This window comes from Mus caroli, unplaced genomic scaffold, assembly GCF_978045245.1.
Source record: "Mus caroli unplaced genomic scaffold, Mus_caroli_1 scaffold_7, whole genome shotgun sequence".
Taxonomy (NCBI): Eukaryota; Metazoa; Chordata; class Mammalia; order Rodentia; family Muridae; genus Mus; species Mus caroli.
The window spans coordinates 114,592,258-114,607,611 of NW_028227262.1; the positions used below are offsets into that span (position 1 = coordinate 114,592,258).

The 15,354-nt window shown below is 46.1% G+C and overlaps 1 protein-coding gene across 1 annotated transcript in view; it reads left to right on the top strand.

Annotated features, from left to right (window-relative positions):
- The first annotated feature begins 475 nt into the window (after positions 1 to 475).
- LOC110296995 (solute carrier family 23 member 1-like) overlaps positions 476 to 15,354 on the top strand; it is a 41,219-nt gene continuing 26,340 nt past the window's right edge. The window contains exons 1-3 of the mRNA XM_085839734.1: positions 476 to 536; positions 7,742 to 7,885; positions 9,605 to 9,762. Of these exons, the coding sequence (XP_085695860.1) occupies positions 495 to 536; positions 7,742 to 7,885; positions 9,605 to 9,762 (344 nt within the window). The 5' untranslated portion in view covers positions 476 to 494. The remainder of the gene's footprint in view (positions 537 to 7,741; positions 7,886 to 9,604; positions 9,763 to 15,354) is intronic.

Genomic DNA, 15,354 nt, shown 5'->3' on the forward strand with positions numbered 1-15,354 from the left:
TCTGGAAGCTTTTGTCTCCACTCAAGAGCCTTGGAGGCAGAGTGCTGCCCAGAGCGAGCAATACACCTTCCGTCAATAATCATTTCATTCATGCAGCAACTCCCCTGGGCTCAGTGTCTTTTTAATGAGTACTCTGTCATCTCAATCAGTTTTCACTCGGAAAACCAAAAGCATACCGGTAACTCTGGTCGCTTCCCTCCGCCTTCCCTGGGTAGCTGCCTTTTGAAAGACTTTTGAGTCACAGCCTGCCCACAAATCTTTATCAAACCAGGAAGCGTTTTCCCCAGGATGCACCTTGGTCTCTATAGAAAGAGCTGGGGGGGGGGGGGTATTAGACATAATAACACAGTGGAAGTAGATTACCTTCCCCCCCACCCCCACCCCAGGCCCGCCCTCTGAGTCAGGCGCCTCTTTTAAAGCACTGGACTCCTTTCCTGGTGTTCTCAGCTTTGTTTCTGGAGGGTAAGACAGAAGAAGAGCCGCCCCTGGTTGCCATGAACTCTGCAGGAGGTAGCTGCGAGTCCCCCAACTGCATGGTGAGTGCCAGTGGTTCGGGGAGGGAAGCAGGGAGCAGGAAGGAGGCCTCAGTGTGGAGCTCAGCCTGGCCTTAGGCACGCGGCTTCTGCTACCCTGGCAGACACAGTTCCCTGAGCCTTGAACTGTGAATGAAGGGAAGGTGGGCGGGGTTCCTGACAACGTGCGCCGCAGAGGCGACCCTGCTGGTTGCTCTACTCAACAACTCTGCATAAGAACCTCTGTTTGGTCTTAGCTTTCTTTCCAAAGGCTCTGAATCGAGTAAAGGGAAGCAGAGACAGCCAGGTTTTCTTCCTGAAACCCCGTCGTGGCAGGTGCTTCTCCTTCTGTTTTATCCGCCCCTCCCCTCCCCTCCCGGACCCTCCCTCACAGTATTCCCAGGGAGGCCTCTCTAGCTAGTCCCGAAACCCTGGTCTAACCACCCTCTCCAACCTACTTTGGTCACCTAAAACTCACAGGGCGGGCTGAGTGGAGACCCTTGTCTTTGCCATTGCCTGCTGCAAAGACAGGAGGCCTCTCTCTTCCATCCAGCCGAAAGATTGGAGGCAGGGACCACCCGTGAACCTGAGTTAGGTTCTTGGATTACTCTCTGGATCCTACCACAGGCTCTGTCCATTCGTTCCTATTCCTGGCAAGGGTTCCTAGCATTCTCAAGTGAGAAAACGACGAATCTTTAGAGAAAGGCACTTGATAGTCACCTCTGATTACTTCTGTTATACTCTTTGGAGACTTAAGGAATATGTTGAAGACTCCATTTTCTCTTTGAGCTTCTGTGAGTCAAATAAGGATTTGGCCAGCAGACGGCCTGCATTAATATTTCCCGGGGTGATATAAACAAATGTCTAGTCACCCCAGACAGGATGGTGACAGACCAAAGTAACAATCTCACCCTAGATTAGCATGGTGTACAAGAGTTGATTTGGCTTAAGTTACAGGAGCCTGGGTGACCCAAAGGCAGCGGCATTATTGAAAAGTCTCACCCCAGCATGTATGATGGCTTCCCAGAGGGGGCTTCCCCGTCAGTTAACTTACTCTTTCTTTCTTTCTTTCTTTCTTTCTTTCTTTCTTTCTTTTCTTTCTTTCTTTTTTTTTTTTTTTTTTTTTTTTTTTTTTTTTTTTTTGGTACTCACTCTGTACACAAAGCTGGCCTTGAACTCAGAAATCCGCCTGCCTCTGCCTCCTAAGTGCCGGGATTAAAGGCATGCGCCACCACGCCCGGCGGGTGCTTTCCTTTGAACTCTTTCAGCGTTATTTTATCTTCTTTTGGGATGGCTGCTCTGGGATCTTCTTATACACCTTGTTGGGTATTATCCGTCTCACTAATCCATAAGGCTCCTGAGAATTTCATGGCCATGCCTGACCTATGTCCTGCAGAAGACTCAGAGGTCAGCACCATGCCATGTACGTGGTGAAACTTTTCAGTCAGAGCGAGCAGATCTCCAGTTCCTCCGCCGTCTCTTCCAAGCAATTGCCAGTGGGTCTTAGGAGTCAGGGGCTACTGGGATACTAAAGAAAAGCTGTTAGCTAGGCCTAGTTCCGCATACCAAACAACCCGTCACTACGTCAGTTGTTTTCTCAAAGGATGTTCGTTTGCTACAGCGGTATCTTTGGGAGGCACAGCCTTAGTCAGCCCTCTGCCATCTCCGTAAGAGTTTTTCCTTTCTCATCCCAGGGTTGTACCTAGGAGTTCATGAGCATCTCTCCATCCCCAAGGGACGAAGCAAGCCTGACTCTTGTTTTTCTGACCTAGTCAGGATCAAGAGGAAGCAAGGTCATGCTTGTACCTATTGTGGCCTTTAGGGTTTCCCTGTTGCTATCTCTCTATTGATCATATCTGGCTTGTGAAAGGGCTCAGAGCCGAGCGTGCAAACTCTACTATGCACAGAATACTCGGGGAGAAATTTACCTACTCCTAGGTAAAGTTGAGTCTGTCTGTCCATCCATTCATCTACTCACCCATCTGTCCATTCATTCATCTACCCATTCATCCATCTGTTCGCACCATTTACTTCCGTATTCATTAGTTGGTATCCATCACCCTTGATGTTCCTGGTTCCGGCAACCACCTAAGCCCTAATATCTAGCACATCAGAGGAGACCAATACATTTATCTGCAATGTGGGGCCTCCTGTCACTCTGCATGGTCTTCATCTTCTGACTCCTCCAGCCACTCCTTTAAGGGGAGCACTGTTATGGTTCCCACTCCACAGAGCTCCTTCCTCCATGACAGCTGACACACTGAGGCTCACCAACCCCTTTGGTGACCTGTACCGGGGCTTGAAGCTTTCCAAAAGCCAACAACCACAATGTTAGAGTTTCTGGCAGTTTTCTCCCTAGCAACCCAGCTCCACACACGTTGCTCTGTAAGCTTCTTGAGAAACCTGGGAAGTCCCCATTCTCTTGCCTCTTCTTTTTCTCATCCTCTCTTGATGGCTTTAGTATTTCACAAGCCCTATTTGCACCTTAGCCTAGGTCACCTAGTGTTGAGGGATACCCAGAGCCACCACCTAGCTCCCCCAGAGCACCTGCTACCTGTTGAAAAATCACATTCCACTCGGAAGCTCAGTCAGGGCACAAAGGCCTGGTACCAGTCTGAGGTCCTGGCTGAATTTTCTTCCTTCTTAATTCTCCAGCAGACACAGTCTTGCGCACCCTGATAAACTGGATTCCACTCACCACCTCTCTCCCACACAGTCTGCCATGATCATTTCTTCCTTACCCTTCTCTTCCTCATGGTTAGATTTATCCCGTAGGCTCACCGTTTATGGATCTCAGGAAGTGCTGTTCAGCACCAGTCTGATTGGTATTCTGCTTTCTTGTGACTTACTAGCCAGACAAGATCTTCATTTTTTTCCTTCATTTTTTTTTTCAACTTTCCCCACCAATTTAGAAGCTAGGGAGGACGATGGCATGTGTAGTTTTTGTTTTCTGTTTTCCTGTTATAATTCTTCCTTATGTGTTTTTCTGGGCAGATAGCACAGACTCACAGATATCACAGATATCACAGATATCACAAGTATACAGAATATATGTGTATATACCACAATATCAAAAATATGTAAACACATACAACTACATAAATATATAAACATACATGAGAAATGATATAGTTCAGCACTGCCTGAATTTCAGGAAGGAGTCTACTTACTGGGAGTCTTAGAAATAGTGGTGATGTTGTTTTCTAAGTGATAACAAGGCTCACTACCCACACAAGGACAGCCCCCTGAGGGTCACAGTCCATATGTACTGCTTAAGAAACTGCAGTATGTTCTTTGGTCTGTCAGCCATCCTGCGGACTCTCTTGGTGGGCCACATTTATCAGGGAGACATGGCATAAAGAGGAAAATTTACAAACAAATGTTTTTATCTGGACATATAATAGTTCTGCTTAGCAGGACTGAGGCTAGCTTGGTCGACCCCATATTAGGAAGTATGAAGCCGATTCATGGCTCCCTCAATCACCAAACTGGGCTTTCTTCATTACCAATGGTGAGGGGCTCTTGGGTATGTACCAGAAAGAAACTGGGTTGGATATTAGTATTCTGCCCCCATGGAAGGTCTGGCTTTCTGCACCTTCAGTAGTACACAGTGTGGCCTGCGCCTCCACATCTGCCTCCTCTCCAGCCAGCACTGCCCCTAAGTTAGATCTTTCTTGGGGAAAGTGGGAACTGTTCTTACAGCAATGAATTCTACCCAATCATTGGCAGCAACCAGAGATACGTTGGGTTATCACAGCTAGGAGAGGGGAGGGGCCAGGAATGGCACTGAACTTAATTCAATGCACAGGTCAGCCAACTCCAGCCCCAGCCCTGCAGAGCACAGTAAAGAATTATGCAGCCCAAAATGTCAGTAGTGCAGCAGTTTAGAGACTGTGCTTAGAAACAATAGTCGCCATTATTTGTGGCGATGTCTCCTAAGACTCCCAGTAGATTCCTTCCTGAAATTTAGGTAGTGCTGAACTGTATTGTTTCTTATACATATGTTTATATATTTATGTATTATATATGTTTATATATTTGTGATATGCATGATATACACACATACATTTGTATATATCTGTGATATGTGATATATACATATTTATGCATTTATATACATTTATATATTTGTGATATGTCCGTGTGCATGCGTGTACTTTCTTCTGTACACCCTGCAATGCTGCCATACGATATTAATCTGCCTTTCCATGTTTTGTGTTCTGGTGCCTCTTTGAGTAGTACTCTTGCATGTTGGGGGTCCTTGACCACCGTCTTGGGATCCTAAGGCAGTTGGTCTGATATCAGGCACAACTACTCAGGGAATTACCAGAAGGTAGCACACCAGCGTGGGTACTCTACAAGGAGAGTGTCCTTCCTAGGCATGGTGGGAAAGGTTAGGTAGGATCTCATCTCACTGCTCAGAATGGTACAGTCTAAAATATAAAGCTTAGACTGGAGAGGAGGCTCAGGAGCTAAGAGCTCTTGCAGAGGGACCCAAGTTCAGTTCTTGGTACCTCTGTTGCATGGTACAGCCACCTGTATCTCCAGTTCCGGGCAGTCTGACACTCTCATCTGCCCTACACACACACACACACACACACACACACACACAAATGATAAAATAAATATTTAAAATGTAAAGCTTATGAGTATGTTTCTCTCTGAAATTTTCCACTTAATATTTTCAGCCTGTATAGCTGATCTTGGCTAGCTGAAACCTTCCAATGTCTCAGACTTCCAGCAATGGGAGCAGGGCATATCGGATACTGATCCCTAGGGGGCGCTTTCTAGAGGTAGTGCGAACAGCTGTCCAGTTCTTGATCTGAAACTTTTCTTATCCTCCCCATCTAATCAAGTAGTGGCCTACCATCTTACACTTCTCTGGAGTGGAGCCATCAATCCATTAGGTAGAGAACGCACAGTGCCCCAGTTCTTGATAATTTAGAAGCTCATGAACTTCAGGCCCCGCCTCCTGTCCCTAATAATCACAACTGGTGGATCTGAGAAGGGAAGCGAAGTGGGACAGCCTGGAGCGAGAGAGACTTGAGGCACCCGGGAGCATTTAATGGGGTGGGGGCAGGCAAAGGCTACTTAAACCTTTGGGGAGTAGGTAGGGGCTTTCAGGGTGAGTGTACATCATTGGTCTGGGCCAGGGTGCTGGAGAATGCCTCCTTAGCATAAGGAGGAATCCCAGGTGATGCTGGACATAACCTTATAAGGGGAAGAGGAAGTTTTACTTGGCTACCAGGCTTCGTGAATCTCAAGACGAGATTTAGCGAGTTTGGACACTTCTTAGCCCCACTCTTGCTCTGGACCTGCTCTCTGAGTCTCCACAGCACTCTAGCCCCACAATGCTGCGATGAAGATGTTTTGATTTGTTTTAAAATAAGATGGGAAAGGTCAGGGGTGTAGCTCAGAGGAGGTGTAGGGTAGAGGAGGCTCTATGTCTTGACAGCTGTTCACACCACCTCCAGAAAGCGCCCCCTAGGGATCAGTATCCGATATGCCCTGCTCCCATTACTGGAAGTCTGAAATCTTGGAAGGTTTCAGCTAGCCAAGGCCAGCTATAAGCTGAAAATATTAAATGGAACATAGGCTCTGGGTTTGATCTTCAGTATTACCAAATAAATAGATTTAAAAACTGCACTTTGAGGGCGTTTACTACACGACTCACTCTTCCACTGAGGTAGTCCACAAATACTTGAAATATTTTTTCTTTGAAGGAAGGAGCACACAGAATCAATGCCATCCATGAGGTCACGAGCTGACACTGCTCCAGAGATGTTCCCTGAGGTGGGTTGCAGTGTAGGAGACTCAGGTGTGGGGGTAGCTCTGGAGTAACCTACTTCAACAGCCTTTCCAGGATTGTCTCCCGCTGCCCAAACTACCTTGAGGACAGCCCTGGCTGTGCCTTTGCCTAGAACCTGCACTCTGTGATCTGACCAGGGCCTGGAGACTCCCCTGGGGCGTGTCAGCTAGAATGACTTGATCTTCATGCAGTGGCCTTGGTACCTCTGACCACACCAGAGACGATGTTCCCACGTTCCTCTACTCACAACCAGTTGTCTCAGTGTGAGCCATCACTACACGTCAGTCTTTCCATTTATGGAAAGTCATAGCGAACACAACAGCTAACATTCATTGGCACTTGTGCTGTGATAAGCCCTGGACTGTGTGCTTTATACTGCAAAGCGGGTTTTCTCAAACACCTAGATTTATGTAGATAAGAACGTGGAGACAGAAATACTTTGATTTGCCCAAGGTGAATGAGCAATTTCTTGGTTAAACTGTAAGAATGCAAATTGACCTTTGGCTCTGGGTTATGCCTGTGTGCACTGCATCTGTTCACATTAGTCTACCACAGTCATTCAGTTCACCCTGATGGCAAGGACCGTAGTAGAAACTGGCATGAGAAAGCAAAGCAAGGCTCTTACCAAGGCTCTTACAATCTGCCCCCTCTTCCTCTATGTCCCCTGAGCCACAGATGAGCTGTGATGCAGATGTATCCTCAGGGTCAGAACTCTCCATAATCTCTTGATCTCTGTTTGCTGTGAAGAGGCTCCTTTGGTGAGGAGAGTGGTAGCTACACTTTTCTACAGGTATAAAGATGAGATTTCCAGCACAGTAAGGAATTATGCTGGTTTGGCAAAATGCTGGTAGTAGGTTTCTTTTCTAATGTCCATGATCTCACTAGCCCTGGGAAGTTGGCTCAGCTTGTAGCAGATGTAATTCCCCCTCCTGCTGAAGTCCAATTAGACAGCTGTTGGTTGCTACTGATATATATGTCTGCTGGAACCACAGAGGCCAGGTGGTAGGAAAGAGGCTTTCAGGCCAGACTCAGCTCAAGTCATTAGTCCTCTATCCTAAGCATGCGGTGTCTTCAGCCATAGTGACCACCCTCCATTCCTGAGAGGAAATCTACCTACTTTTTGACCTTAAGGTGGGTTTCCATCTCTTCCCTAGCAAAAGCCTCTCTCTGCTAAGGCTTTGGGTCAACCCCTCCCTTCCTACAGCCCAAGACTTAAGAGTCTTTAGCACAGATGCCTACAGTCAGGATCAGGGTAGCCCTGGTCTTTTCTCCATCTCTGTAATCCTCAGCAGGCTAACACCGCTGCTCCCTAGCCTAGGCCTCACATGTCTGAAAGGGTGTCCCACCATGCAGCTGAAGTCAGGAAGTGTCGTTATCTTCCCCTGGATTGCTCACATGTGCTCTTTCCTTGTCTTGGCAGAGGGGCGATGGTGTGCTCAGCCTTCACACTGAAGGCCAAGACAAGAAACAGGATGGGGTGCAGAAGGATCCCAGCAACAGTAACCTGGCCTATGGCATCCTGGATAGCCCACCATGGTATCTCTGCATCTTCTTGGGGATCCAGGTAAGTCCTCCCAGCCAGTACTAGGTCCAAGCAAGTTCTGTATCAAAGAACTAAAGACCAAATTAGTCGGGTCCAACCTCAGCTGCGGCCGTAGCTTCCATATCAACCCCAGATCTCTCCCTTACCATGAGAGGATAGATGTGAAGATTAGAAAAAGATGCTCAACCATTCTGAGGTGACTCACTTGGGTGCAGGTAACTGATGTGGTTAAAGGTCTGCTTTACTTGGGAAAAGCCCTTGGAAGGCAGAGAGGTACCAGCACCTTCCTCAGAGCCGCTCTGTTGGTTTCTCTCTCTTTCTGTTTTAGCTTTCACCAACTGCTACCTAGTCTCTAGGATCAAGAAGCTTATTTAATAACCAGGTGGGGTTCACCACTGTTGGTGAACAGTATTTAAGATGAAAAGGAAAACACGGGTGGGTTCTAGGCCTGGAGAGTGCTGTGGCTTCTATTGGCCTAGCTGCCGACATGACAATCAAGTGTCTATGTGAAACTTTCAAGGACTGATTGAGGAATAGCTTACAAGTTCTCTATGTTTGCCTAATGTGTGAGGCTCTGATTTCACTCCAAAATCTCACTCAAAAAGGGCTGTAAAGGATTAAACTCACGCCATTGTCTAAGAGCTCATGGAAGAAAGGAAAGATCATCAGAACGTGCCTTGAAATATTCATGCCTTCTTTTTGTGAAAACTCTCTTATGGCCTTCCTTACTGCGATGTGGGGGGAGCTATTTTTGTCTGTCAGGGAATTTTAAAGTCTTTCCTGCTTCCAGTATACACCCTTCCCCCCAGTTTGCCAATTTGTCAAAGAGCAGTGCTGGTCACATTGTTCGGATTATTACAGAGCATTCCTTGAGGGGATTAATCTCGAGGGCGGGTAATCCATTGGTTGATCCCTTTGAGACATGGCTCAGTGAGACAACAGGAGCTGGAGCTGCCCCTTAAGGAAGACCTGGAGATTTATTTCTGACACGTTACTCTCCCATTGTCTCCACCTGTATGGTTAGATGTGGAGCTGTGCCCCGAGGAGAAGGAGGAGGAAGAGGGGTGCAAGGGATAGATACATAGAAATGGTCATCCTGGTGTCATCATCTAAGGCACTTGGTATGACTCCAAACAGATCTAGCTGCAGCCCATGAGAACAATTCCCTAGGCCTAATCAGACTGAGGCCAAGTTATGTGAAATAGCTCATTCTTGTACCGTATTGCTAGCTACCCGTCTCCTGTTTGTCTGTCTATACCTTACATCCATCTGGTCTTTCACTTTGGTACCAGAGGCTGTGTGCTATGACTTCTGGCATGCTCTGAACTCTGGGTCTGATGTGTCCTGCCAACTAGGACTCAATGAGCCTTTTGCTAACAGCTTCAAGTTCACAGTGGGGTCTTCCTTGCTTGAGCCCACCCTTGCTGTGATCTTATTCTTTGGTCCCTTTTTATCCCACTGAGACTCTGTCTTGGACTTAGTTTCCTTCCCAGGGCATCCTTTCCCAATGCAGTGATCTTGTGCTCAGAGCCCAGCCCCTCTGCCTGGTTCTCAGCTGCTTAGGGCAGAACTTCCTCGTACTTATTGCATACCTGCATCTTTGCCTGGCCCTCGCTGTCAGCCCCTAGGACCAGTTGCAGGGTTCTCACTTCTGGTCATTGATGGATGCACTCTTGCCTTGGGGAATAAAGATGCAGCCGACAGCATCCCATGACCACCTCCTTCTGTTCTGCTCTCCAGCACTTCCTCACAGCCCTGGGGGGCCTTGTGGCTGTGCCGCTCATCCTGGCCAAGGACCTGTGCCTGCAGCATGACCCTCTGACCCAAAGCTACCTCATCAGCACCATTTTCTTCGTCTCAGGCATCTGCACCCTCTTGCAAGTGTTTCTAGGGGTCAGGTAGGTAAAATTGCTCTCTGCGGATTTTGAGTTCTACTTGCTGTGTTATCAGCGAGGTCTGCTTGGATGCTGCTGGGTGACATGAAGCTGGTTGGAGGGAGGGGTAAGTGATAAACCAGGATGCTTGGCTGAAGGTAAGAGAATTACATATCAGCTTAGGGGAAAATGTGTTCTTTATTAGCTTATACAATTAAGCTAAGAGAAAGGCAGAGGACATGATGAACCAGGGCTCATCATATCCCCCCCTTCTATGTGTGTGTGTGCTTATGTGCATGCATGTTCATCTGAATCTACAAGTATGTCCCTTTAATCCCAGCATTTGGGAGGCAGAGGCAGGTGGATTTCTGAGTTCGAGGCCTGGCCCGCCTAGTCTACAGAGTGAGTTCCAGGACAGCCAGGGCTACATAGAGAAACCCTGTCTCAAACAAACAAACAAACAAACAAACAAACAATCAACAACAAAAAGAATAAACCAATGAAGATTCAGACTCCATGCTTCATGTTAAAATGTTGTAAAGTTATAAGCAAATCTGAACTGAGCCATGAACCCATCACCCTGCCTGGTGGGTCAGAGTTGAGCTCAGTGTGGAACCTGGAGAACTAGGGGCACAGAGATGTTGGAGGAATAAGACGGACAACTGGGGAGAAAAAGAGTGAATTTGCTCCCCCGTTGTCTTTTTGATTTGATTTGATTTTCTGGAGATGGATTGGCACCTTCCCATACTGATGAAGGACAGTATCTTTGCTCCATCTGCTGATGAACTGCCAAGTTTTTCCTGGAAACACCCTTACAGATACACTCGGGCTGACTAACTATCCGAACATCCATTAACCGAGTCAAGTTGATACGATAAATTAAGTTGATACAATAAATTAGAAGTCCCTAAGGCTCAGGGAACTTTATAACAGAGGGGCTTAGAAGTATGTGGGAGCTGGGAGATATGAAGAGCTGTGAAGTGGCATTCTCTAGACTCAAGACAACCATTACAGTCACGAACTTAACAATAACTGTTGTTTCCTGAAGTGTTCACACAAGAGCGGCTCTGTCTCTAACAACAGTAGACAGCGGAGGGGCTCAAAGGGTCTTATCCTTTAGTGATGAACTATTGATGATTGATTGATAGGTACTAGGAGAAGGGTAGCCATTGTCTTCAGATGTACATCCATTAAAGAGTCCATCATGCTATGATGGTTAGCTCCAAACCCAGGTAACCCTGGTTAAACTCGGTGGCTCACAGCTCAAGTAGAGTTGAACGTGATTTAGAGGGAAGTTCAGGGGCCTGGACTCTCCCACTGTGGAGGGCAGAAGCTGCAGGTCACTGCCTGGGAATTTCTCTCTGAAGAACCTCTCGATCCTTCTATTCACCTCCTTCAGCCAAACCCATCTGTGTCCAGTGCTTCCTGCCTTGGATATTTTCTTAGCTCCTAGTCCTGAGGAGAGATAGCTATTTTTGTTTTTGTATAGCTTGAGCTGCTAGAGTTTTTAGTGTCATTTTTAAGAAAGATCACAGAAAATTATGAATACAAAATTATATGGAAATGAGAACATTCATAGAGAAAAATGTAATCAGTAATAGCAAATCACAAATTCTCTTATATTTTTATTATTTATTTGTTTTTGTTTTTTTTTTCTAGATAGAATTTCTCTATGTGACAGCCCTGGCTGTCCTGGAACTCCCTCTGTAGACTAGGCTGACTTTGAACTCACAGAGATCCACCTGCCTCTGTCTCCTGAGTGCTGGAATTAAAGGCATGAGCCACCACACTCTATTTTTGTGTGTGGGTGTGTGTACATGCAGGCATGCGTGTCCATGAGCACACATACACAAGTTAGAAGAGGATACTATGTATCTCTTTGGCTAGGAGCACCATTTTGGCTAGAATCACTGACTGATGAAAAGCTTCCCAGGATCTGTCTATTTTTGTCCCCTCATTTCTGGGTTACAGGCTCACATGACCATCTCTAGCCTTTTTTTTTTTTTTTCTTTTGATTTGACTTTGGCATCTCTTGCTTTCAAAGCAGTCTCTCCTGATCATTGATCCATTTCTCAGTCCCAAATTGCAATTTAAAAAAAGCAGATAAACACCACATATAGCAAACATTCCCAAATGTAGTATTACTTTTAAATTATTATTATTTAGCTGACAGTCAGTCACCTATGCTGCTCCTCTTGTGTCTTGTGGTTTCATTTTGTAGCAAGAAGGAAAGATAATTCATTGGCCATAGACTAGGAGACAACGCTTCAGTTATTTGCTGTCGTCACTGTTGGCCCGACCCCACTCTGCCTTCAAGCAGAATAATTCCCATGAACTCTACTGCACCTTATAAAAAATTTTAAACTCCCAGTTACAGGCCAAAGTGCTTGTTCACTATGCAATCTCTGGAGCTGCAAGAACTCGAATCTTGAAGATGCCTGGTGCAAGCTGGGTTTTCCAGTCCACACCTATAAACCCAACAGTCAGGAGGTTGAGACAGGATTGTAGCAAGCTCAAGGGCAGCTTGGACTACATAGTGATTTCTAGGCTAGCCAGAGCTATTCAGGGAGACCCTGACTCAAAACTGTTAACCGAAAGTAAACAAGCAAACCAACGTGTCTGCCTGGTTTACAGTTGTCCCTGCTTCCTGGAGTAGAAAGAGTCCAGCTTGTGTGTTCCATCAATGATCGCCATGTTTTCTCTGGTGATTCCTCATATTTAATTATCATCAATGTTTACAAAGGTAGCTTTAGCCGCACTCATTTCCAGGCCTGTTCCCCAGCTACCCCTTTCTTCACCCACATGTCAGGGCCATGGACTAGAGGATACCTTGATGTCCCAGTGCCACCCTTGGTCCTAGACCTTTGTGTCCTGCTGACTTTGAGTGAGTTGGCATTGGGACAGTGGGGATATTTCTGGAAAGCATGACGACACTATAACTAAGCAATAAATTAACTACACACCGGTGTCTTTCTGACCTCGAGCCGTATAAATACATCCCAGTCCATTCTAACAAAATTTATTTCTACTCGGCTTCCCCTTAGCAAAAGCCTCAAGTATTCACTGTCTTGGAAATCTGATGCAACACTAGGGTATAGATAGACGTGACAGTAGAAAGAGATTGTATAGCTAATGTCTGACGCCATTTGCTCTGCAAATTTTATAACAGTACAGGTACATCATTAGTGAACATATCACTAGGATTTTAAAAATTGATTCATTCTTCAACAGATTCATACAGGTATACATAGTAGACTCTGATCACTCCTCCTTTCACCTTCTCTCCACCCACCATATCTACCCCTCTCCTCTTACCACGCCCCCATTCTATTTTAATGTCTTTTGTTTTGGTTTGGTTTTGCTTTGTGACCCACTGGGCTTAAGCACGACCTACCGACCGCCTTCTTGGGCGTGAGTGTGGAGCTCTCCGTTGGAGCAAGGGTGGTTACTCACCAGCGGCTACATCTGGCGCTCCCCCCTCATCTATGACTGGATGTTTAGAGGCTCTTGTGCAGACCCTACACCAGCAACTGTAGTACGGCCCCACCAAACATCTGATGCTATTAATTTTTAAGGCTACTTTGTATCTGTGCCTCTTTTTAATATCTTTTTGTCCATTGCATTCATGCACATATTGTATTTTGATACTTTTTACCCCCATGACCATCTCTGGTCCCCTGCCACTCTTCGTGATTTGCTTGCTATTCCCAACCAGTCTTCCCCCCATTTCCTCCTTTTTTTCTCTATTTATTTATGTATTTTTTGTTTGTTTAGTGACCCAGCTAGCTTCATTAGGGTTGCTTATTAGAAGCACAAGTGAGAGGTGATTTACAGCAGCATGGCACTTTACCAGAGGCTGCACCACTGAAGGAAATGTTTCCCTCTCCCCTAGCAACTATTAACTGTCCATAGCTCATCCAGGAGGGGCTGGAGCCTTGAGGTTCCACCCCATCCATAGCAGAATAACAGTGCTGTGCTGGCAACAGTTGCCAAGGTGGGTTCATGGGTGCCATGGCTGTGTTGCATCTAAGACAGCGTGCCCCGATGCTCTCCTCTGTTCCTGACCATTGACATTCTTTCTGCACTTCCCTCCACGCTGTTCCCTGATGCTTGAGGTAAGTGATGTAGGTGCTCCTTTCAGAGCTGAGTGCTCTAACTGTTCCTTCTTCTCTGCCTTTGGGCCAGAGATTCGGATCAGCAGTCCCAAACACTACGATGAGCAGAAGCTTCTCTGACAAACGCTGAGAGCATTCTTAATCCTGGGCATCAATGTAAATATTTAGCAGGCAGTGTGATAGGCACACTGCATGCATTTGATGCTGTGAGTTATAATCATGGAAGAGCTTGAGGCCCAAATTCTAGTCCTAGCATTGAGCTGTGGGAACATGGAACATCACTTTGGCTATCTTGGATTTTCTTATTTGTACAATGAGATAATTGATTTGTTAATGTACCAGACTTTTGTTTCTGATATTATGACAATAAACAGGATTTCAGCTGGTTAGAGGATTGAACCTGTTAGCTTAGCCTTCCAGGTGTTCTGTAAGCCGCCCAAGCTAGTCAGGAGTCAGGGTTCAGGGAATTCAAGGAACTTACACCCGAGGGAAATAAAATTACGAAGTGGATCCTGCTGACATCAGTCGACTATGAGGGAGCAGACAGAAAGCTGAGCTTGGCTCCATTGGTCCCACCCATAGAAATGGGCTTCCCATCACCATCACAGCCTGATGAGTAACTGCCCAGGAGTGAGGTGCAGGTTATCATAATGAGTTCAGAAATGAATCAAAGGCCCACAGAGATGTGTTTAGTCTGCCAGCCAGTAGATAATGCAGTTCTTGTCTACCTATGACACACAGATGCTGGTGCTGTCGTAAGAGTTCAGAAAACCGAGTGTCTTAGTCAGGGTTTCTATTCCTGCACAAACAACATGACCAAGAAGCAAGCTGGGGAGGAAAGGGTTTTTTTTGGCTTACACTTCCACATTGATGTTCAACACACAAAACCAGCCAGTCACACCAAGTCAAACCTGGTTAACATGACAAGTGAATTCCAGGGGAGGATAGGACACCCACTGTACCTGGCCTGAGAGCTGTGAAGGCCTTTCCCAGTGTGGGGCTGGTAGCTGTAGCCTCTGATGGTCCTCAGAGCTCCTGTGACATGACTCTGGGGGCTCTCCTGTGTACCCCCTGACTTACTGCTCACTTCTGAAACCCACTGAGTTTGTAACATGAGACAAAGGCATTTATTTCAAATAGGACGCTGAGTTTACTGGGTAATCTCTGGAGGAAATAAAAGGCCTGTGTGAAGCTTTGGATGTAACTGTCTCTGGCATTAAAAGGGGGTTTCTTCTGAAGAGATGTGCTAAGAAGGTGTGTCCAGTTTTAGATCAAGAGAATGTGGAAAGAGAAGGTGGCTATTTCTGAGGTGTATACTTAGAGTGATTTTAATTCACTCTTTATTACATTTTTCATTATTTGTCATCTACTTGCCTTCAAAGTCCATGAGATAATTTATGGGGAGGAAAGATACTCATTGCTTTGTTTGTCTTGTTGTTTGTTTGGGTTTTGGGTTTTTGTTTGTTTGTTTTTGTTTTTTCAAGACAGGTTTTCCTATGTA